This window comes from Lissotriton vulgaris, chromosome 7 (genome assembly GCF_964263255.1).
Source record: "Lissotriton vulgaris chromosome 7, aLisVul1.2, whole genome shotgun sequence".
In the NCBI taxonomy this organism is placed as follows: Eukaryota; Metazoa; Chordata; class Amphibia; order Caudata; family Salamandridae; genus Lissotriton; species Lissotriton vulgaris.
In genome coordinates, this window is record NC_141695.1 from 1,187,857,737 (window position 1) to 1,187,882,934 (window position 25,198).

Genomic DNA, 25,198 nt, shown 5'->3' on the forward strand with positions numbered 1-25,198 from the left:
CCACCTTTGCCCCTGCGACGTCAACGTCAAAACCTTCCTAGTCTGAGTGGCAGGTCGCATCCCACGCAAGTGGGTGGCAGGATTCGTCATCAACTTCTCCATTGGCGTTCTGTCACTTCCGACAAGTCGGTGCTGCAACTCGTCAGGAGGGGTTACTCCCTCCCCTTCAATTCTACCCCCCTCCCCCACCATGCCACCTCAGTTCCACCGCATTTCGGGAGATCACTTTGCGCTTCTCCAGCAGGAAGTTATGGTCCTCTTGGCCATCAAGCGCGTTCCTGGGCCGGAAGTAGGATGTGGCTGTTACTGCCACTACTTTCTGGTTCCCAAGAAGGACAAAGGGGGCTTGCGCCCCATCTTGGACCTCAGGTACGCATTTTCAGTTTGCCGTGCTCCCCTTCGGCCTTACCAGTGCCCCTCGGGTGTTCACGAAAGTGATGGTGGTGGTCGCAGCTCATCTGCACAGGTCAGTGGTATCAGTCTTCCCCTACCTCGACGACTGGTTGTTGAAGGCGGGCTCGCCCCAGGTAGTCGTCTCCCACCTTCAGAGTATGGCCGACCTCCTGCACTTGCTGGGGGTTCTTCATCAATGTGCCGCTGTCACACCTGAGTCCCTCTCAGAAGCTCACCTTCATCGGAGCGGTTCTGGACTAGACGCAGTTTCCGGTTTATCCTCCAGATAAGCGAGTCCGGGATATTCAGGCTATGATTCCGATCTTTCAGCCTCTATCCTGGGTTTGTCAGGATGACCCTCCGGCTCCTGGGCCTGATGGCCTCCTGCATCCTGCTAGTGCAACATGCCAGATGGCATATGCGGGATCTGCAGTGGGACCTGAAATTCCAGTGGGCACAGCATCAGGGCAATCTGTCCGATCATGTCCACATCTCGGAGGGCAGTGGTGGCTCACGAATCGTGATTGGGTCAGTGGCAGATCCCTTTCCCTTCCCCAATCGGAGCACTCAGTGGTGACGGGTGCGTCCCTCCAAGGATGGGGAGGTCACTTGGGAGAGGCGGAGATCTGAGGCCTCTGGTCTCCGGCGGAGTCCCGGCTCCATATCAACCTTTTGGAGCTTCGGGCGATCCGACTTGCACTGAAAGCATTCCTTCCTCTGTCCTGGGAAGTGTGGTGTAGGTGTTCACAAACAACACCACTGCCATGTGGTATTGCAACAAACAGGGCGGGATGGGGTCGTGGACCTTATGCCAGGAGGATCTGCCCCTCTGGACATCGCTGGAACATCAAGGCATAATTTGGGTGGTTCAACACCTGGCAGGTTCTCTGAACGCCAGGGTGGACGAACCCAGCCGCTGGTGTATGATGGATCTCGAATGGCATCTGAAATCTGACGTGGCGCAAGGTCTCTTTCTGCAGTGGCGAGAGCCTTGGTTAGATCTGTTCGCCACCGAAGAGAATGCGCAATGTCATAAATTCTGCGCGTTGGAATTTCCAAGGCGGCACTCGCTCGGCGATGCTTTTCCTCGCGACTGGAGTTGTGGACCGTTGTACGCCTTTCCGCCTATACCACCTCTGCCCACAGTGCTGAAGAAGATTCGGCGCAACCGGGCCCAAGTCATTCTTGTGGCTCCGGATTGGGTACGAAGATATTGGTATCCCAAGCTACTTAATATGGCGATCGATCCCCCGATCCGACTGCCTCTTCAGGAGGATCTTCTATCGCAGCAGCAGGGGACGGTTCTCCACCCGAACCTGTCCCACCTCCACCTCCATGGGTGGAGATTTGGCGGCGACAGTGGACAGCTTTCGATCTTCCTCCCGGAGTCGGTGATGTCATTCTGGCAGCCAGGCTTCCTCCTACGAAAACGGTATACGCATACAGGTGGAACAAGTTTGTGGCATGGTGCACAGCAAAGTCTGTGGATCCCCTTTCTGCCCCGCTTTCTGAAGTCCTTCTGTTCCTTCTTACTTTGGCCCAGCAGGGCTCTGCTCTAGGCACTATCAAAAGTTTTCTTTTGGCCCTTTTCGCCTTTCTACGGCTTCCTGATCAGCCCTCTCTTTTCAAGTCCCCGGTTGTTAACCGCTTTCTGAAAGGCATTATGCACACATTTCCTCCTGTGCCGTTCATCGTGCATCATTGGGACTTAAATCTTGTCTTGACATATCTGATGTGCCCTCCCTTCGAGCCCCTTCATAACTGTCATTTGCGTCTTCTCACTCTCAAGGCGGCTTTCCTGGTAGCTATCCCCTCAGCCAGAAGAGTGAGTGAGCTCCAGGCTCTTTCTTCTAAACCTCTTTTCCTTTCTGTTTATCTGGACAAGGTGGTTCTGAGGACCAGTCCTTCTTTCTTGCCTAAGGTTGTCACGCCCTTCCACATCGTGCAGACCATCACTTTGGCTACCTTCTTTCCGCCTCCACATCCCTCGAAAGAGGAAGAGAGGCTGCACTGTCTGGACCCAAACTTGCGCTCTCTTTCTATCTGAAACGCACACAACAGTTCTGGGTGGATGACAAGCTCTTTGTTGGCCACGTGGGCGCCAAAAAAGGTCAGGCCATGCACAAACGGACCATCTCTCGGTGGGTCGTTCTTTGCATCAAGGCCTGTTACTCTCTGGCTAAGAAGGATCCTCCTGTGGGGCTGCATGCCCATTCAACCAGGGCAACAGCAGGTACTACTGCCTTGGGACCCAGCGCTCCCTTGCAGGACATTTGTCAGGCAGCTACGTGGGCCTCGCTGCACACGTTTACCAAGCATTACTGTCTTGACAGTCCAGTCCGGAGAGATGGCTTCTTTGGCCGTTCTTTTCTACGTGACTTTCTGGTGTCATCTTATTCACAGACCCACCACTGGGGTTGGTATTGCTGGGGTATCTATTCTCGAACGTGTTTCTTTCAGATGCCCAAGTTACTACTTGTGTAACAATATATCTGTAAGAGACATTTGTTAGTGATAGATTCCTTACCGCCCCACCCATCCTCCCCATATCCTGCGGACTGATTACTAGGGTTAAGGACATCCCTTTCAGGGCCCTAGTTTCATGGCACTAGTGGTCTGTTTCTTGCATGGCCCTGCGCTTCTGGCGCAGAAAGTCGTGCATAGAACTGACATCAGCGCACATGAGTGATGCCTAAGTAGTCTCCTTGTCATCATCTCAGCGCATATGACGCCAGCTACGGATGCGGAGCTGCACAGCGCCACCTACTGACGAGCAGGGATACTGCTAGCAAAAATTTCCGGATCCAGTCTGACTCCTGGGGATAGTCTAAGGTAAGGAATCTACCACTAACTAATGTCTCTTACAGATATATCATTACACAAGTAGTAACCTTGTGTATCAATGCATAGCAGATCAAGAATAGTGTCTCCTGTCATAGGTGGCGCAGGCTTCCTTCAGCAGTGGGGAGAGACTTGGTTAGATCTATTTGCCTCCAAAGAGAACAAGTATTGTTAGCAGTTTTGCGCGCTGGAGTTTCCAAGGCAGCTATCGCTTGGTGACTATGTTCATCACAAGTGGAGCTCAGGCCTCCTGTACGCCTTTCCGCCCAAACCACTACTGCCCAGATTTCTCAAGAAGATCAAGAACAACCGAGCCCACGTCATTCTTGTGGCTGCAGACTGGGCACGAAGAGTCTGGTATCCAGAGCTTCTTCGAATGAGCATTGATTCTCCAATCAAGCTGCCCCTTTGGGGGGGGGGTCTTCTGTCGCGGCAGCAGAGGAGTGTCCTCCACCCGCACCTGTCAACTGTACCCCTTGCATGGAGATTGAGCAGCGACAGTGGATAGCTTTCAACCTTTTTCCCAAAGTATGGAATTTAATCTTGGTAGCCAGGCAGCCCTCCACTAAGATGCCAAACACCTCCCATTGGCAAAAGTTTGTAAATTATTGAGCAGAAAGGTCTATTGACCTCCTGTCTGCTTCCTTGTCTAATACTTTCTTTTTCATTCTTACCCTTGCCCAGCAGGGCTCTGTTTTAGGCACTCTTAAAGGTTATCTTTCTGCTATGTCTGCTTTCTTGCGATTGCCAGACCAACCCTCCTTATTCAAATCCCCTATCACAAATAGGTTCTTAAAAGGGTTTGTACATATAGACAATATCTAGCTGCAGATTCCTAAAGACCCACAAATGCCTCCTGCTCTGCGGACTCATTTAGAGGGCTAGAGTTGTTCCCCTTTTCAGGGCCCTAGTTTTGACACGTCAGTTCACTTTATGCCCCTGCGCTTCTGGCGTGGAAAAGTGAAAAGTAACTGACATCCGCGCGCATGAGTGGCACCTACATAGGTGTCCACGACATCACAGCTGACCCCGGGGATGTCACGTGGAGCCAAATTTCCACCTGATGGTGTGCAAGTGTACTGCTTACGCAAAGGTTTGCGGATCCAGTCTGATTCCTGGGAAGTTCAAAGGTAAGGATTTATCAAGGGAATGTCAACCTTGGCAGAGGGGCATGTAGGCTTTCATGGCTGATCGATACTTCTACCTACAAATGTTTCTCCTTTGGAATATCCCTGGCACCTGTCTTATCTTTGAAATGTTCGATAGCATTCTGTTAGGGTTGTGCGCAGTCCATCACAGTGCCTCAGGTGAAACTCTGTGAAGTCACTGGAGCCATAAAGCACCCCTGTCCATGTGCTGACGTTATTTCCCTTTATTTCTGTGCCTTGGATGCATTCTGGAGCTCTTCGACTTTCCTCTGGTGTGTCATTGCTATTCAATGTTTTCTGACTTTTACATATGATTAGATCCAGTTTTTCTTCACAGGTTGCTGCTGAAATAATCCTGTTTCAAGCTGTGTTGCGACCTCAAAAGCCTGATGTCCATTATGGGCCCACATTCCCTCTGTCTTTGTCTTGGATTAGAGTTCGCTAAATGAAGGAGAGGAGAGGACAAAATGTTAATGATCCAAGTGCAGTATGAATGCCAGGGATGTCAGAAGTCCTGTCCGACATCCAAGTCTTCATTACCACTGCCTTTGAAATCTTCCATAAAAACCATAAGAGGGAGGAGGCACGAATATCAACATCATACTGTCAGCAGTAAGTTGCCAAGACGTGCATATTCATCTCAACTGGCTTCCGTTCAGGATCATCTAACTGAAGAGAATCAAATATCTGTAACTCCATTGACCTCGACTCCTGTGGCTCTATCTGACAGATGCCCCAGAGGTTCTAGCACCTGGGACATATCAGACTTTCTTTTCGAATTCAGTGTTCAGCATGTTTAATCGAGATATGCTCCCCTCTAGTGCATCCACTGGCCCCAGGGGACCAATTGGCTTTTTTATAGAAGGCTTGCCAACACCCTACCAATTTGCACTCTTCACTCCTTTTATTTACCATTGCCTGCGGTGTCCTGGACGAATCTGAAGACTATGCAGCCTCCACTGGTTATTCCGTCCTCATTGACGGCGTTGGAACACAACATACCGCCGGCACTACAATATGTGTGTGTATATATGTGTGTGTGTGTGTGTGTAGATATGTGTGTGCGTGTGTGTGTGTGTCTCTTTCGACCCACACGCCTCTGATGAAGTGGAAACGAAACACGTAAGGCAGTGATCGGGTGCCTTCACATAACGAACTGAGGAAGACTGTCTGCATACCTAATAAAGCTTTATTGGGGAAGAGCTAAGGCACGTTCGAGTGCTGCTTGCATTGGACCTCCCCAGCGAGCCTCGATACATAATCCAAGCGGCTGTCCAGCCGCTAAGCAGCACCAACCCATGGAAGAACCACGTGGTCATGGAGTCACAATATGGGGTCTATAATGAAACGCGCCTTTGGATTTAGCGGTACAGCTTGCCTTGGGGGCTCAGGAGAGCTTGTAGGGGCATGTATTCAAGAGGCATCCATTGACTGACATTAAGAATGGACTACACTTCCCACAAAAACTCAGTCTTCTTGGAGCAGCTGAATGTCAGCGGTTGATTTGGTTATATAAATAGGGGTGTGGCTCGCAATGCCTCTTTCGACCCACACGCCTCTGATGAAGTGCAAACGAAACGCGTAAGGCAGTGGTCGGGTGCCTTCACATAACGGACTGAGGAAGACTGTCTGCATACCTAATAAAGCTTTATTGGGGAAAAGCTAAGGCGTGTTTGAGTGCTGCTTGCATTGGACCTCCCCAGCGAGCCTCTATAGATATGTATGAACCCCCCCCCAAAGCATAGCCTTTTTCTGTTACCCAATTAGCAGCACTTCAGCTGGAAACCCTACCCCTTATGCCCCACCACTTCAGAAGGAAAGCACAGAGGCTGATTGAAGAGGGCAGATATTGCTTCAGTGATTCAGACTCTCAAGAAGATCCAAATACTGATAATGTTGCCTGACAAAATGTAATGGATCCTGATTTTAAAGGCTTGAAGGAGACCAGTGGCCTTGACAGTGTCCTGAAGTGGGAACTACTATCCTGTATGGGGCTTTCCTCCTCCAGAAGTGACCTTGTAGCTCTCAGTAATAAAGAAGGAAGCTGCAGTTCTAGAGTTGCAACTTTCAACAATGCAAGGTAAATTGAATATTCTTACAGAAGTTCTGCGACCCACCTCCCACTCAATAGAACATCTGCTACCTTTCAATGAAGCTGTAATGGAGCCTATACTGGCCATATGGGAGAAACTAACTACTTCCACTATTGTGTCAAGATCAACACACCGGCCACTAGAGACCCTAAATTCCCTTCAACACATCTGTCTCTAGAAAGTCTGGCGTTACAAGCTTTATGTTAATCAAAATTGACCCCTGGATCATTCCCTTCTACACCATGTGATGAGAGTCAAAGAAGATGGAACAGTATGCTAATGCTGCGGTAGGAAGTATGGCTCTCATGTGCCTTAATTTCCATTTCTGATGGGGTGGTGTAGCCATCACACTATTAGTCCCAAATCTCGGCATCTCTCCCAGTACCTGCCAACCACGCAGCAGTGTCTCATAGTTATTACTTGTTGTCATGTGAAGGGTTTGTCCGGAGCTTATGATACATATTCTGGCACTTCTCACCTTTCTAGGTTGGCACTCGGGTGGGGGGATAGGGAGGGAGGGGCTTGTGAGAGGGGGTGGCATGTATTGAGGGTCTTAACGCGTCGTCCCCCGTGGTATTCGACCCCTGGGATAGATCTTGTGCTTCCTTCATGGCAATGAACAATGCCATAATTAATAAATACATTGTGCAGCAGTGGTAAAAAAAAGTAAATGAATGTATAAATAGATATGTAACCCATAAATGTTACAATATTGGATACATTCAACATAATGTATCGCCATACCCACAAATTTGCAAAGGAGCTACAAATTCCAGCTAATTCTATTTAATACACAATACAAATCGATCAAAAAGCAGAAAGCAATACATATATCTGCTGCAATTGATAATGTAAATGTGCCTATGCCAGTCATATATAGAAATAGGAATAAAACAACATATATGACCAATGTACATGAGTATTGTATTTACTCCCCTTAAGTCAATATGGTACATTGTCTTGCCCATTCTTCGTTCAGCCAGGTGTATAAATGATCTATTAGATGTTCATCACTTGATTCAATGCCTATTAGACGCCCCATTGACTCATGTATAGATTATTAGTGGGGTTTTGGTTATTATTCCTGTATATGATTATTTCACTTACTCCCCTTATATTACTATGCTCCATCATATAGCCCACTCCTCGTTCACTCAGGTTTTTATAAATGAGCTGGTATGTGTGCACTATTTGATTCAATGCCTATTATACTCCCATGTTTGACTCATTTTTTGATTTGTTACCTTTCCCTATAATTGTAAAGCGCTCTGATATCCTTCGGGATCAAGTTTGCGCTATATAAAACTTTGTAAATAAAAAAAAACCATGCTACTCGCCTTCTGGGCAAGACCAGGCAGTCATCCCTAACTTATCTTCTTAATTCAAAACCTCTGTTACAGAGCTGATGGTGGATGGACAGACTGCTGCAAAGCACATTATTCAATCTGACCTGGATACTGTAGATTCAGTAGCAAAAGCCATGGGATGTGTGTCTCTGTGCGTCCACAGGCCTGTTTGTGGAACAGAAGCTTTTTACAGGACGTCCAGACCATGCTTATGGACTTAACATTTGATGAATCTCCTCTCTGTGGCGCGAAGGTGGGCTCCGCATTAGAGAGATTCAATGACCAATAATCCACAGCAAGTTTCTTTGGTTTGCAGTCCCATCGTAGGGATTAAAACTTTCTGGGTTTTAGCAAAGAATAATCCTTTTTAGGATGCCAACAATCTTCCACTCGACACTAACAACATCAGCAGAAGGTGAATCTTGTTTACAGGCAATGCAGCAGCACACAGAATGTGGTTGAAAAAGACAGTGTGCCCAACCTCTTCTTCTACATCCTCTACTTTATCCACCTCTTCCACAGCCACCTCAGGAGATGTGCTTCGCAAGACCATCTGTATATCCTTAAATAAGAAGTGCAATCCTTACTTCTAAAGTAGGCAGGGAAGTTGGTTCCAGGGCAGAAAAGTGCCCAGTACCTGTTTATATCGAAGTTGTTTGGCGTAGTGGCCAGGGTGCCTGACTCCGGACCACAGGGTTCACGGTTCGATCCCTGACTCCGGTGGCAGGTAAGCCCAGCACCATGTGATTTTGGGCAATAGCTTACTTAATTTTCCCTACAGCCCCCAGCACCGGGACACTTCTCCCGAGGTAGCTGTATGTATGCATAGGCGTTCTTGTATAGCGCTGTAACTGTCACCCAACGGGCATCCTGGCGCTTAGACTGTTATGACACAATACATGATGTTTCCCGCATCCGATCTGGTTACATTGTTCTGGGGAACAAGTAGGTTTTTAAGGCCTTTTTAAAAGAAGGGAGGTCTTCCAGGCCCCTCAAGCCTAGCGGAAGGGAATTCCACAATCTCGCTGCGGTGAACCTGAAGGACCGACCACCCATCCGGGACCTCAGAATCTTGGGTACTACCAGCAAGTAGGCCGAGGCTGACCGGAGTGATCTAGTTGGGGTGTACCATGAGAAGAGGTCCTGCAAAGGGGACGGACCTTGTCCGTGGAGAGCCCTAAATACCAAACACAGAGCTTTAAAATCAATCTGTTGCGAGACTGGCAACCAGTGAAGGTCCCTAAGTGCCTTAGCAGAGGAATCCAGGCGACGTCGCGAGAGTGCCAGTTTGGCGGCGAAATTCTGTACCCGTTGAAGTTTTCCTATCAAAGTAGCAGGTGTCCCCAGAAGCAGTGCGTTACAATAGTCAAGTCGACTTAAAATTATGCTCCGCACTACCTCTGGTCTAGCCTGTACCGGGAGCAAGGGTAGGATCTTTCGCAGCGAGTAAAGCAGTGCCATGCAGGTGGCCACCGTTCGATTCACTGATACATCTAGCTGCAAGCTGGAACTAAACATCACCCCCATATTCCGAATGGATTCGACTGGCAGACTGGTACCTTGAAAGTCAGGAGGCCAAAAACCCTGTGGTAGAGGTCTGGGAGTACGGTCCATGGAGCAATGCAGCACCTCGGTTTTCGAGCTGTTAAATTGCAGGGAATTGTTGCCCAGCCATTCTGCTGTGGTGCTCATGCAGCGATGGAAGACCTCCTGTGACACCCTGTCCTTACCCTCAAACGAGAAGATAAGTTGGGTGTCATCGGCGTAGTTGGTGACTGTTATGCCAAAAGATTTAATCAGCACGATCAGGGGGCGGAGGTAAAGATTGAAAAGGATGGGGCTGATGGCCGATCCCTGGGGTACGCCCTGACCAACCCTCCTGGTGTTAGATTTAAAGGGTGGCAGGGCCACCACCTGGTGCGTTTAATCGAGGTACGACACTAGCCATTCGAGGGCCAGGCCAGACACCCCAACCTCCGTCAATCTCCTGATCAGGATTGCGTGGCTGACCGTATCGAACGCGGCCGACATGTCGAGCAGCACTAAAAAGGCTGCTCGACCCTGGTCGGCCCACGTCCGAAGGTCATCGAGAACAGTCACCAATGCCGATTCTGTCCCGTGTGCCGGTCTGAAACCAAACTGGGCCACGTCCAGACAATCGGTGGTCTCAAGAAAGTTGGAAATATGTTTTGTGGCCAGTTTCTCCAGAATTTTAATAGGAAATGGCAGAAGGGAAATGGGTCTATAGTTAGCTGGACCGGCGGGATTCAGATTCTCCTTTTTTTTTTTTTTTGAAAACCTTTGTCACGTCAGTGCACACAGCTATTTAGCCATACATCCCGGAGGCCAGGCAGCATATCATCAACCAGTAGGCTAGTGTACAAGAAGCAAGTTACCAAAGCGTATCAAGGTTTCATTTTCTATTTTGTAAAGATTAAACAAAGACAAGAAAAAGAAAGCACCAAAACTAGTGCTAAGAAGCAAGGCAGTTTGAAACATTTGTGCAACAGAGCCCGAACATGGGAAGGGCTAGGCCGGATAACTTAAAAGACAGTCAAAATAGTACCCATTATTAAGACCATAAGGGGTGGGGGGGAGGATACAGGATAGGTATGCAAATAGAGCGTGTGTTGGAGTCACAGACTACGGGGACAGTCGTTCTTCCAGGGGGGGCGGTGTCAGGCGGTATGCAAATGTCACCCCTATACTCGTTCCAGGCCCCCCATATCTTTTGCCACTTTTTGGGTTTACCCCTGGCCACATAGACAGTCTTCTCTCGGAACATACACCAATCCATGTTGGCCTTCCATTGTACCACCTTTGGGGCTGCAGCCGCACCCCACATCTGTGCTATATCCCGTTTCGCAATCATGTTTCCCAGGGTGACCCATTGGGTTTGTGCAGTGTTATAATCAGTAGGGCCCCAGACATTCAGGAGGCAGCGTCGGGCCTCCACCTGAACATCCACCCCGGTCACTTCACTCATAATCATGTGTATCCGCCTCCAATAGGAGGCCACTGCACTACACTCCCAGATAATGTGCATAAAGGTGGCTAGCAGATTCTCCTTTTTAAGTAGTGGGGAGACAACCGCCAGTTTCCAGCAGTCTGGGACCCGTGCCGATCTGAGGGACTGACAGCAGATGGAAAAAAGTGGGGGAAAAAGCTCTTCCCGAAACAGTTTCCAGAATTTTGGTGGAAGAGGGACAGATGGTGAGCCAGAGGACACCCCGTCAGCCAGAGTGCAGAAATCCTCGAAAGATGGTAGGGGAAAATTGTTCAATTCGCCTGGCTTAGCGCCCTCATCCATGTTCTCAATCGGTATGGAATCATGCGCAACATGGCCAGATGACGAGGCAAGGTTATTTAAGATGGTAGCAATCTTGTCCTCAAAGGCTTATGCTAACAGATCACAAAGAGCTTGGGAGGCCGGGATGTCATTTTTGGTACAAGCTGGATGGGCCAGGTCTTTTACGATCTTAAATAGGGCCTGGGACTTGTTTGCAGCTGCCATCAGTGACTCTTCTATAAATCTAGCTTTAGCAAGCTTGATCTGGACTTTGTAGGTCGCCAATGCTTGTTTAAAGAGGACTCTGTGTGGTTCCAGGTACTGTTGTCTCCAGGCACGCTCAGCCTGTTTACACTGAAGCTTAAGCTGCCGAAGTTCTTCTGAGTACCATGGCATAGCAAGATTGGTCCTGGCTCTAATTTTACGCATCGGGCCAAAGAGTCCAGAGAAGCCGAGATTCGCTGGCAGAGAGTCTCATAGCTCACGTCCACACTAGCTCCCAGTGCAAAACCGTCTGGAAGCAAAGTAGGCAGGGGAGATTGTTTAAGGAGTCTAGACCATTGTCTATCCATTCTAGTGCCACCCACACTACCTTTTTTAGCTGTGGCGGCTGTGCATGAGAGGGAGAAACGGACGAGGGTATGGTCCGTCCAACACTCAGGTAGGACATCCCGTAGAGACGTTTGACATACGTCGGCGAAAAGTAGGTCAAGGATATGGCCCTTTGAGTGGGTTTGAGAGAGTACGAGCTGTTGTAGCTCAATATTGCGGCAGGCTTGGACCAGCTCAACAAAAGCCGTATTAGTCGGACCGTCTGGCCAAAGGTTGAAGTCCCCTAGCACCATCAGCCTTGTATGGGAATGGGAGAGGTCATAGATTAAATCAATCAGCTCAGACACAGCAGACAGCGTGCTGGCCGGGGGTCTGTAACATAACAGCCCAGTGTGTAGCACGCCTCCTTGGCCATTAATGGAGAAGCCAAGTAATTCACATCCAGCGAGTGCCTTGATGTTAAGCTGGGAGAAATCTAAGGTCTCCCTAAAGATTAGTCCGGTTCCACCTCCTCTGGGCCCCCACCCTGGGATTATGTATTATTTTGAAACCATGGGGACAGGCTATCCCCAGTTCCACCGAGCTCGACGCTGTGGTCCAAGTCTCTGTCATGAAGAGTACGTCTAGATCGTGTGACTCGGGTGCCTAATGATGGTGTTATGCTTGCGGCTAGGGAGAGTGCCGAAATTAAGGCGTTCAAGTTCGTCCCGGGAATAAGATAAGCCGGCTCAGTCCTGAGAGGCAGAGTTTCCGGCGCCCGGCGCATCCTGTGCGCGACCTCCGGCGCTCCGCCTGCGTGCCTACGCTGCGCGCTTTAGAGTCATCCATCTTATATAACCGTATACACGGGAGTCCTGCAGTGCAGATTCTTCCGCGCGCGATGGTCAAGTAAGTCTGACCTGTCGATGAGGAAGTTCCGTTATTAAGCCCTTTCCAGACACGGGAGTACTGCAGTGCGATCACTAGCCCCCCAACCAAGATGGTGCCTGCTATTTGGCACTCCCTGGTTCCCTCACCTAAGATGGCGGCTACAAACACCGCAACGCGATGTCCCCAAAAGCCCAAGGTGCCCTGAAGCGCTCTAATTCCCCCAAAGTGCGGGGTGAGGTCACAATTATAATGCTGGTAAGAGCTGTACTAAGTGTAGCCCCCCAATGACAAGCTGGAAAAGGTTGCGCCTAGCGCCAAGATCGTCAGCGCGAGCGCGCAGTAGAGCAGGTAAATTTAAAAAGTGGTTAAAACAGCAATGCAGCAACAGATTCTTCAGCGCGCGATGGTCAATAGCTTACTTAATCTTCCCTACAGCCCCCAGCAACTGAACACTTCTCCCGAGGTAGCTGTACACTATACAAATTCTGGCATTTACATTTATCCCCAAATAGGACAGGGTTCTTCGTCCGATCTTCAACCTCAGGGTTTTGAACTGGTTCCTCAAAAAAAGAAAAGTTTAACACGCTGTCCCTTGCTCCGGTTCTGCAAGCACTGGAAGCTGAAGACTGGATGGTGCCTGTCGACCTGCAGTATGCCCACTTCTACATCCCTATCCTGCAGTCCCACAGTACTTTCCTTGGCTTCACGGTTGACAACGAACACTACCAGTGGGCTGCCTCACCTCGGCACCTCAAGTTTGTAACTTGCTTGGTCCCTTTCCTACTCTCCACAGAGTTTAAGGAGATAACATGTCCCAAATAAATTTGGGTTTAAGAGGGAAGTAAATAATTTTGATGACTCAACTTTTTATTCCCTTCTGGCCTCTGATCTAGGCAGGAGTATATGTTCTCAGTAACAATAAAAATAATTGTTTCTTACCACAGAAGGAATGAGTGTTAAAGTTTTTTTTTCTGTGTTCTTGAAGAAGGGATTTCTTGTTCCCGGATTGTGATTGGGTCCTGCGACTACCCTGTTGAAAGGCTATATAGTCCCTGCAAAAAGGCACAGTGCCCTACAGAGTGAGCTACCATGGAATCTATTAGATGACATTCCAAATATGAAGGCTCCCCTTCCTTAATTTTTTGCCCTTTCTGACTTTTCCTCTCTTACACTCCTACCTCTTCACCAAACAGATCAGTGTGCTAATAATTTTTCTTCATTACTGCTTTCCAGCAGCTAATATTGTCATCCAGACGGATTTACCAACTACGCCAGTTACAACTGAGAACACGATCAACCGAGTTGTAGTTGAACCAGATCGGAAAAGGCCGATGGCCACTGTTGATGGTCCACCTGCAAAGAAGCCCTGGTTGGATAAGTAAGCACTTTATGAATTAAATTGCTAACTTAAACTGTTTTACATGCATGAACATACATGAATTATCAAATATTAGAAGCCAATGTGTGAATATATTATATGATTTGTACTTTTGCATTGTCAATGTATTCTAAATTCAAATGCTGTGCTCATAACTGCAAAAGAGAGCATCAACCTGTGGAATGTCTAGAATATCTCACTATGAGTAGACCACAGTTGCAAAAACATACAGTAAACCATCTCTAAAATCGAGATGTCACCCAGCATATAATTTCTTCATGTCATGAAATCTGGACACACAGGCTGAATTGGCAAGGTGAGACAGCTGGTTTATGCCTGAGGAATGAAATATTTTGCCAAGCTATACCAAATGGCTCATTGTCATCAGAGACACCATATACCAATTCTTGGCTTTCCTTTTTAAATTAGCAAGTTAGTCAGTTTGGTTATGTTGAAAAGAATTGCAGCTAAAATTAGCAGTTTTTATTCGGTTGTTCAGGCAAATTTAAGTATTGGAAAATGGGGTCTAATGACATGGAGTTATCTGTTAACCTGAACCAGTGACCTTTCTTGATCTTCCAAAGACCATGTTTTAGAAGGATGACTCCAAAAGAAAAATATTTTTAATGCATTTTTCTGCTTCTTGAATTCAATGTGGATACACATTGTTTGGCCCTAGGTCTAACAAAAGGTTCCTTGATTAGTTGGTGAAATGTTTGTAATTTGGTTAGGCAATGGGATATAACAGAGCCATGTGCCAGGATTGTTTTTATTATTTTTAAACCAAAGATTCTCAAGATGCCTTAAGCAGGCAATATTGAATACAAAGGTGTTTTGACATAGGATTGCTGATGATTTTTCATTAGAAGTGACTTATACTGAACTTTTTATCCTACTCCTGAAGTTACTCTCTAGGATGATGAGGTGTTATAGTAGTTTTATTATTTAGTTTGTTTTACAGTACTACTTCGGGCCTGGGGCTTACATATTAACACTCTAGCCCATTAGGGTACTGCTTATGCCAGTTTTGAATCTTCTAGGGCTCCTCTATAGTGTTCTAAGCATCAGTGTGTGGCATGCCTAAGAATACAATCATCTCATTTTCTCAGTTATCTGCTCAGAAACTTTCAACCACATCAACATGTTAAAGATTGTTGTGCGCTGTTAATTTTTGCATCAAGTATAACCAAATCTCACCTGTAGCTACCAAAGCTGTCCCCTCAGGGACTCCTATCATAGGTCATAACTCTAACCAAGACTCATGTCCAGGTCCTGAAATAGATAACTGTAGGTAAACCAGCATGAAATAGAAATTAGTTGGTCATTTAAACTTGGTTCCAAAACAAAAATAATGAAAAAGGAGGCCTAAAGCACCACACCCCAGAGCGCACTCAAACTATTTAAGGTTGTAAGCCTATATTTAAGAGTACCTGTGCACTTAGGACAGCCTTTTGATTTGACTGATAATCATTGTTAATCTATTTAATGAGAAATAGATGGGGGGAGGGGGAGAATACAGTGGTAAACTTGTAAATGTTCCACCAAATGAAGACCCAGCATTTCCCCACTTTAATGTGATCTTCTTGAATAATAATGTTTCAGAGAACTAATATATAGAAAGCCTGCTTTTTGAAAGGGGATGTAACCATCAGGTTAATCTCTTTAAACTTCCTGCTTATTTTATCCAGTAGCCTAGAAAAGGCCTCCTATAGTTCATCTTTGTTGCTTAATATTTCATAACTGCAATGATAAACCTCCGGTTTGAGGCATGTGTGGCTTTAGATGCACATGCTTAGCATAACCCCGCCATCTAATGTCTGGCCCGGATGTGAGCAGGTTGTTTATTTTCGAAGAAAGTCTTTCGAGTCTCGAGGAACTGTGACTCCTCCTCTTGCTGGCAATGCGCATTGTCATCAACTCCATTGTAAGATTTTTCTTCCGCTGTCTGGTTCAGACTTGTGCGCCTCATCTCTGGTTCGACACCTTCAACGTTTATTCTTTCCAAACATTACCGTTCGTTTCGTTTTTGATCAGAGCTGTTCTCTATCTTGCTCATCTGTTCATCAACGTCAACCTCATTGGGGCAGCTCGAGTCGACTGAGACCACTGTGGGCCTTCGTCCTTCAGGGTTGTCTTCATCTTCGACATTCCCTCCACAGCCTTTCCACCCTATTGTGGAATGGGTGCCCTTCTGCTTCGGTCCTCGCTGCTAGACGAAGTTCCCATGCACTGACCCCCAGGTGTGTAGCTTGTGCCTCTCCCCTGAACATGAGTAAGCTACCTGTGAGGCCTGCAGATCTTTTCAGTCGAAGAGGAAACTGCACAACTGTTAAGCTTCGTTCCTGGAGATGTCCTCACACAGCATCGAAGAGAGACCAGATCTCTTTGGTTCCAAAAACCTTCAACAGCGGGTACATGCCAACCCATCCCCTGCTGATGAGGGAGCCTTCCGTCATAAGGATAGTTCTGGTTGTGAAATGCAGATGCAGGACCTCACTCCAGGACAGTCTGTGAGTACTTTGTCCCCTCTGCTAACACCCCTACCACAGCAGGTCTCCACAAAGGGTTAGCTACCTCCATCTGGTCCGTCAAAAGTTATTGTTGGGCCTTTCTTCGGACGCGCCCAGCCTCAGCACTGAAAAAAGGCAGCCCAGCCTTGCCACCGAAAAAAAGCAGCACAGGCCACTTGCCTCCAAACCAACTCCTCCATTGGAGTCTAACTGAATCCTTCGACATCAACACACTGCTCTATCTCTCCTCCGAAAATTCCAGCTTCGGACCTGAAACCCTAGGCTCGGAATATACCAACATTGAAGACTTTGACGTCATAGCCAAATTTACTCCCCTTTGCAAACATGCACATACTTCTGAACCAGTACTTCAAAGGCTGCAAGAGGAGATAGGCTCAAAACATAAGCATATCATCTTACATCCGGACACTGGCTGTATTATTATGCGACCTCCTCACTCTGGCACAACCAGCCAAGAGAAAATGGTCATTTGAGGAAGCTTTAGAAGGGTCAATACCGCCAAAGCACAGAAAAAAGGTGGACAAGGCCACAAGCCCTGCACACATCAGCCCTCCAACGCCTGCTGTTCACCACACTCCATCCCCACCTCCTTCACCTATTCAACCTACATCAAACTCACCAGTGGGTTCAATTCACTTGTAAAAATGGGACAGAGGGGAGGGAGACCAGTTTTCCATCCCACCTCAAGATGGCAAGGAGTGGTATGACGCAGAGTCACCTACAGATATAGACCCAGATTTGTACCCTGTTAAACACTCTCTCCCTGAGGACACTACCACTTACCATGACCTAATAGGCAGAGTTACCATCTTCAACAAGGTTCAACTGCATACCAAGCCTTTAGATAATGACTCTTTAAGTGAATCCCTGTCCTCTAGTCAATGCTTAAACGCATGCTACGCCACACCCCTGATATATTCAGCGTTCCTGTGAGTTGGCGAGCCATTCTACCCTGTGTGGGCAAAAATAATAAGCTTCACCCATAGACCCCACATACATAAAAAGGCAACTCCCACCTGACTCATTAGTAATTTAAATCTTTATTGTGTACGGTTATTTAAAAAAAAAAAAACCTTTACAATTATGAAAAAGGATCATCCGTATTAAAAACTACAGCGCACTTTGTAATAAAAGCAAGGTTTAGGTAAATATATAAAATTCCAGACAATTATCTATTCCCATGGTACTACATGGCACAAACAGATGCTCACTGGGTAAGTAAAATTGTCCTTCTTCGGTGTCCTGTGTAGCTTTTTTCCAGGACAAGTGTAGAGCTCTAGTGGCCCAAAACATATATCTGACTGCACCCAGCTCAAATGTAAATGAAATGCTCTGTAAGACCACCATTTTCACAGATTTAAATCTTGACAGTCATGATCAAATGTAAGTGACACCATCTCTCAAATAATTACTTGACTCACAATGAGGTTATCATCCTTTAGATTGTTTTAGTAATCCTAACCCCATGTTTGTTGACCCTCTGTTTCTGTATATCTGGCAGGAAATAGCATTTCCACTACACTAAATCTGTTGTTTTAAAACAGAGCAGGTGGCCAAATTGCTCATTCGGTGTGACCTGGACGCCACCATCTCGGTTGGTCGTGCCAAAGCGTCTGCAGTGGCAGTGCACAGACCTGCTTGGCTTAGCTCCTTGGCTAACTATTCTGAGGCAGTACAGTTGGCGTTACTTGACATGCCCTTTGTTGGTACTCATTTGTTTAGTGCCCATGCAGATTCTTTCCTGTGTATATATAGTGACCGTAGGGGTGGTTGAGACCATTGATTCGTCCCTATGATTCATGGGGGAGGACTTGTTCATGGTCCAACTGTCCTCATGTTTACGCTTTGATTTGCAACTGTTTTCGTCGCATTTGGTCCTGCTCTTTGTCGCCCGGATGGGTGATCCTGCGGTTGCAGGTCTTCCTTTTTCCTCAGTCATTAGCTTGGGGTTTCCTTCTCGTATGAGATGGTTGCCCTCTGTTCCCTGCTCATGGAGGCATTTGTGCTAGGCTTTTTGCCTTCTTTTCCCTGCTATCCCGTTCTTGCGAATTTCGTGCGGTATTCTTCTCGGACACCTTCTTGCAGCCATATGTTCTTCTGTTTGGGTTCCTGTGATCTCCTCTTCAGTGTTTTTCCAGAGGGTCTTCCACTTGGTAGTAACACCCTCATGATCCTTCTTTACAATGGGCTGGCCTTCTGATTGCTTGGGGCTTTGGTTCCTTTGATCCCTCTTGTCGTCAGTGCTTCCTGCTATTGCTTCTTACAATGTGCTGGTACGAGTTTACCCCGGAGGGTTTTTTCCCCTCAAAGGTTTCTTTGTGATGTTTTTTCTTCTTGTTTTCCTCTTTTACAGCATTGAGGTGACCCTTTTTCTCAGGTGGCTTGTTTCCCCCTGTGAGATGGAGACTTTGCCTATCTGCGTGGATGCCTTGCACACTGATATATTTTTCTATTCAATTTGGTGAATTCCTGCGAGAAATTCTCCTCATCATGGTGTTGCCTTTCGGTGCACATTGCATTCTCTGTCCTATTGCACTACGTTTCATTCTTGGGTGTGGCCAACTACCCTCGTTTGATTGGAATTTTTTCTTTCCTTCTTGAGTGTTTGCCATTGGTTTCATGGGTGGGTTCTAAATTATTGGCCCACATTTGAGATCTGGTTTTGTACCTGGTCTCCTTGAACTCTTTGGCATCTTGCTTTTGTTGCATTTCTCTATTTTGTGACTTGAAGGATGAGCTTTTCTGCTCTCTATCTTCTGCATCTTGTGTTTTCTGCCCTTTGGAGGGATACCCCTTCCTTCCTTTGTATTGAAGGTGTATCCTTTTCTCTGCAAACAGCTCATGGTTTTTTATGTGGATTTTGTTTTCTCCTTACCCTTTACATATCGTGGGTGTGTGTGTGGGTGTGGGGGGTGTGTGTGTGTGTGTGTGTGTGTGTGTGTGTGTGTGTGTGTGTGTGTGTGTGTGTGTGTGTGTTGCTCGTGTGTGTGTGTGTGTGTGTGTGTGCGGATTGCTCGCGGTTCTATGTTTGGGGTCCTTAATTATTCCGGGTGTACATTGGACTCTGACACCTGCATATGTTTATCTTTTGGTATTTGTGTAGTTATGTACATTCCCGGGAGACATGTATCTTAGTTATCTTCTGTTCCTATACCGTTGGGGTTGTGTGGTGGATGCATCCTTCTGGATTGCACTACTATTGATGCTCTGCTTATGCTGTCGGCTTATGTCTCCCTCTTAAAGGGTTTTCATGTTAGGTGAGCTTCTTTGTTCTCTCTATTGGTGTACGTTTTTTCTGAGGAGATTTCTAGCTTGGTGTCATTGTCTGGTGTTGACATACTGATTTTTTATTCTAACTTCTGTGCTTTTACAGCATGGGTTCGGGAGTTCCCCTTTGGGTTCTGTCACTTTTTGTTTGCCTTTCAAGTGCTTCATTTATTTTCTTACTTGAAAGTGTGTTTTATGAAGTGGTATGCTTATCGACATGTGGGTGGAAGCCTCGACCCCCTTGCTGGGATGGTCTCTTCCTCCGCTCCAAACATTGGGGGTCATTACGATTGCGGTTTTTCCGCATCCTCGGGGCCGGCGGAAGCCACCGCTGTCCCCGAGGATGCGGAAAAACCGCAGCGGACTGACCAAAGACCCACTGCCACATTAGGGTGGCTGGTGGGTCCTGGTTTCCGTCCGCAGCTTTTCCGCCGCGGTCGGATTACAACCGCGGCGGAAAAGCTCTAATATGGTGACGGTGTCTTCCAGACACCGTCCACCATATTAGGATGGCCAGTGAGTTAAGCTTTTCCGCGGCGGGTTTTCCGCCGTGGAAAAGCATACGGAACTTCACTGCGGGGGCCCGTTGCGGACCCCCTAGGTGAAGGGGGGGTGGGGGGTGCACATGGGGGGTACCTATGGTACCCCCCTGCATTTGCATGCAGAAAGCGGCAGGCACCGCGCGGTGCCTGCCTCTTTCTGCATGCAAATGCAATGCGTGCATTTTTAACATTGCTGCGGGTGCAGCTTGAAGCTGCACCCGCGGCAATGTTAAAAATAGAGGATGTGACCGCCAGGGTGGCGGTCACATCCTAATTGCACAGGAGGGAACTCCGCATGCCATGCGGAGGTTCCCTCCTGCTCTGGGGTCGCGGACGGACGCAAGTCCGTCCGCGATCCTAATCGACCCCATTGTTTTTTCGGATTTACTTTCTGCTTCGGCCGATCTCCCTTAAAGATCAGCTTTCTATTGTATCTCTCTCTCTCACTCTTCCCTTGACAGACCAGTATTAGTCCCATTATTTTTTTCCCCTGGGCATCCTATACCCAGGTTTCCTTAATCTGTTGGTGTCCTGCCTCCTCTTCATAGTGGCTGACAGTTGTATCTGGGTAAACGTATCTTTTCTCCCAGGGGCTCTTAGTTCTTACTCTCATTGGATTATTTTCTTTCCGTGGGGCCTAGCCATAGTTTCCATAACATGCTGTGGGCCATTGTCTATTCCTATATTTGCTGGGTCTCATTACTTTTCACCGGCTAGTTCTCTCTGGGAACGTTTGTTGGCTAAGTTCGCAGACCCATCTCCAGGTGTGTTACGGTTTGGTATCTAATTCACAAGGTAAGGAATCTGCAGCTAGATGTCTATAACAGATGGATAAGTTACTTGCCTCCGGTAACGCTGTATCTAGTAAAGACATGGTCTAGCTGCAGTTTCCTTTCCGCCCCTTCCATCCTCCCCACTCTATAAACTTCAAGTATGAGGTTCTTAGTTCCATGGCTCTGGTTTCCCCACCAGCAAGCTTTTGAGTATGAGGTTCCCCATTCCATAGATCTGGTTTCCACATCAGTGGTTATTCATTGTGTAATCTTCTACCCTGGTTTTCACCAGTGCTGATGATTCTCAAGTGTTCTGCTTCCAGCGGTTCTTCGCTGTGTGGTCTTCGGCCCTGGTTTTTGCCAGTGCTGATTGTTTTCCAGTCTTATGATTAGACAATCAGGTTGCTTATTGGATTACAAAAAAGAATTATTATTATAATAAACCAAATGAGATACCTTCCAATTTCTTTTGAAGATATTTTATCTTCTTTGGCACACTGTTTCAATGAGCAGTTTTTGTGGGGGATCCGCGTTCCTACACCGAAGTGTTCACAGAAGAAACTGATGTCAGAGCGTCAGTGGTGGCTTATATGGACTCCGTTCACGTCATGTCTGGAGACCACGTCAGTACGGAGTTGCATGGCGCCCTCCACCGGCATGCATTGGTATTGCTGGGAATGTTTACTGGACCCAGTCTGGCACCTGGGAAGAATTCACAAGGTAAGGAATCTGCGGCTAGACCATGTCTCTACCAGATACAGCATTACCAAAGGTAAGTATTTTATCCTCAATACTAAAACAGAAACACATTTAATGCAAACATGCTATTGCAATTTCTATAAGTGTATCACTGCCTGTATGTAGGTGTGTGAGTGGCTATATGTTGTGTGTGTGTGAGTGGGTTTGTGAGTAGGGACAACAGTGGTTTTGTAGGTCTTTGGGCGTGGGAGTGGGTTTTTGGGTATGTGGGTATGTAAGTGGGTGTTGGAGTGTGAGTAGATGTGTAAGTTACTGTGTCAGTGGTTTTGTGAGTGGAAGTGGCTGTATAGGTGTGTGAGTTGTGTGAGTGGTTGTGTGTCTGTGAGTAGGTATATTCATTTTGTTTAATTGTTCAAATCGTCCCTTCCTTTTGCAGATAACTCAGATATAAATTTCTGTAAATTAACTCTAGCTGACATCTTGAAGTGGAAACTCATTGTGGAACCACATTCTAGCTAATCAGATTGCTCCTAATCATTCTAGTACTAAACATGGGGCAAGAAACGGCTGCCAATGTTAATTGGCCCTCCCAGCCAACATCATAAAAACAAACATCTCTCTTTTTAAACCATTGTGTTGCTTATTAATTTGTGCCTTGCTCATGCAATGAACTCCTTCCTGTCTACTAAAAGCCGGTGAGATCACTTCAATCGTGTCAAACACAAACTTTAATCACAATTCATTATCGACAAGGGTCCAATGTTCCTTCCTTTTGGGAAGCAATCAAGAGATGCCTCTAATCATCCGATCTTCTACACGAGGCCCCTGCAAGATAAGACTCCCTCACAGCAACTCAGGAACTGGGCTAGCTTGAAAACGAAACTACCCTCCCTGCTCACAAAGCCACAATAATAAAAAGAGGACTACTGTCTCTTCTCCTCATATGGGGCGGCCATCTTTGCCTAGTCTCTCTCTCGGGTGGATAGCCGGGGTTTACACTCATGTGTTTACACCATTTTCTGGATAGAATGTCTACCTTCTTATATGGCAATACTATATCTCTAGTTGTATTATGTTCACTAGTAACTCCGTCATGACTTCAAACAAAGTAGTTGTAAAGGGACAGCTGAAATTCCAGGAGCCTAGTCCCGACAGGTCGACTATTTCGAAGGGCTGGAAGAGGTCCCCCACTACACGGTGGAGGAGGGCACTGGACATTCCAGGAGCCTAGTCCCGACAGCTCGACGACTTCGGAGGGCTTGAAGTGGTCCCCCGCTACACGGCGGAGGAGGGCACTGGACATCGAATGCTGTCTTATTTAAAGCGCTTTGATAACCTATTCGGTTCAAGTTATTGAAATGTGCAACGTAACTGATTCTATGTAAACTGCTGTGTTAACATGTAACGAAACTTGTGCTATGTAAAGCGCTCTGATAACCTAATCGGTTCAAGTTCGCGCTATAGAAAACTCTAAATAAATAAATAAATAAATATCATTGATAATTATTTTCTTGATGATTACTATTAAGGCTTCTGATCTGGCTGCAGGTTTGAAATAGATACACTAAATATAGCATGGGCGTTCATGGGCTGGTCCTGTTTTTTTCTTTCTTTTCTCACAATTCAGTTTCAAGCGGTAGAGAGCAGTCAACACCTTATTGTAAGTGTGGCACTTGTTGTACAGTGTTGTTCTTTGCTCCACACCGACATGTTCAGTCTGTGCCTCAAACTACTAAGTGTGATAGTCGATGGGTCAAGAGTATGCAGCCCTAGATAAGCTGCTGACACACTATTATATGCGGAAATGTCATCCCTCAAGTACAGCGCACACTTGGATTCTGGCTGTGTAACGACACATTCAAATTCTTCATGCTGAGGTTTAAGATTTCATTCCTCCTGATCGCACCCACACACAAAAATAAGCTTAAGGCATTGTTCCGTGTTGACCTCAAAATAGATTTGTCTCCTTTAGTTGTCTTTGCCATAAAATCCTTGGGCTGAACACACCACCTCCATATTCCTCAATTCTCACATAAACTGATTAGCCCGATCTGCCTTCTTACAACATCACTTTCATGAGAAAACCAAGCACCCATTAATCAGAAAACTGTGTTTAGTCATCCAGTTTGGATTTTGTAAATGCCATTCTAGAGAGGGCTCCTCAACCCTCCTTTGCTCCCCTCAAAACTGTCACAGTACATACTGAAACTCCTTTTCACTATAATCAGATTTGATCATATATCATCAATATTAAAAGTTATAGCTTGGCTCCCGAACAAGTCATGTCCAAAATGTGGTGACTGCATATAAAAGCATCAACATAAGCAAATCAATGAAGTGATACACCTACTTTACCTGTTGGAATTCACTATGAATGTCTCCCCACTCGCACCTCAAAAAAATATTGTCTTGGAGCAACAGCGAGACATGTACAAAAACAAAGGAGAGTATTGGCCCTCTAGGAACGGCTTCACTGTGATCAGATGTCTCGCCTCGGACAGTGTGAACTGTATTGAAAATCTTTTGAGTGATGGCGACCCCTATACAACTGATTATACATACTCAGACAGTTCCATCAGTTGTTACCTAACCTGTGGGCTCAGACTCTGGGGACTCAGCAGATCTGGTGATAGTCATAAGCAGAGTACAACAAGTGTTAAAATAGTGGACAGTAGAATATAAGATGAAGGGCTGAATGTTCCACACAGCCTGTCCTTGTAGTGACAGTCACAACCAGTTAGCTCGCACACAGTATGGCCTATGCTTCTAGGCAAAACTACAGCGCTGAGGTAATTGGACACCAGATGATGTGATCAATTTTATAATTGTTTTGGGGCAAAAGAGTTATTGCTATAAGCTTTCCAAAGTCGAATGTAGGCATAAGTAGTAGAAATAAATTATACCACCACAATGTCTTATTAACATAAGTAACGAGGAAGAACATAGTATACTCATTCAAAACTCATGCAGGACAGGGTAACTCTGTGCTACCTTGTGTTGGTGACAAATCATTTGAAGGAAGAACAAAATGTAAAAGTATTTTTTTTGTGCAGACATACATTTCAATCAAGTTAGAGTTGGATCAGGGACTTGTCAAAGAAGTCTTTAGAACCTGGGCAACACCAACAATAGCTCTTTACAGACTGCTAGTACGGAGGGTGGCAGAACTAAAAGGCCCACACAGCCACTTATCTTGTTGCCTCCTGGAGGATGTGGGGCTTGACTGCAGTGCTACTTAAAATGCCTACTACCCCCCCGCCCCCTCCCCCCTTCCCTTAGCGGGAAGCTGCCCATCCAAGACTGGACTGGTCCGCCTTTCATTGGCTCTTTGTTGATGGTGTCCTAATGGTGCCTCTGGATCTTCTGAAGTGCCTTAAAGGAAAGCATTTCATGGTCCTTTTCGGCTTTCCACAAAGGGTAAGCGATAAGCTGGGGGTGCTGCAATCCCATTAACTGGCCCTAGCGGAAGTGCAGTA

General features: G+C 46.6%; 1 protein-coding gene across 4 annotated transcripts in view; it reads left to right on the top strand.

Moving 5' to 3' along the window:
• RBM27 (RNA binding motif protein 27) overlaps window positions 1-25,198 on the top strand; it is a 1,065,407-nt gene that overhangs the window by 549,965 nt on the left and 490,244 nt on the right. For all 4 annotated transcript variants that reach the window (XM_086931662.1, XM_086931660.1, XM_086931661.1 and 1 more), the window contains one exon: window positions 13,766-13,910. In XM_086931662.1, coding sequence (XP_086787788.1) covers window positions 13,766-13,910 — 145 coding nt within the window. The remainder of the gene's footprint in view (window positions 1-13,765; window positions 13,911-25,198) is intronic.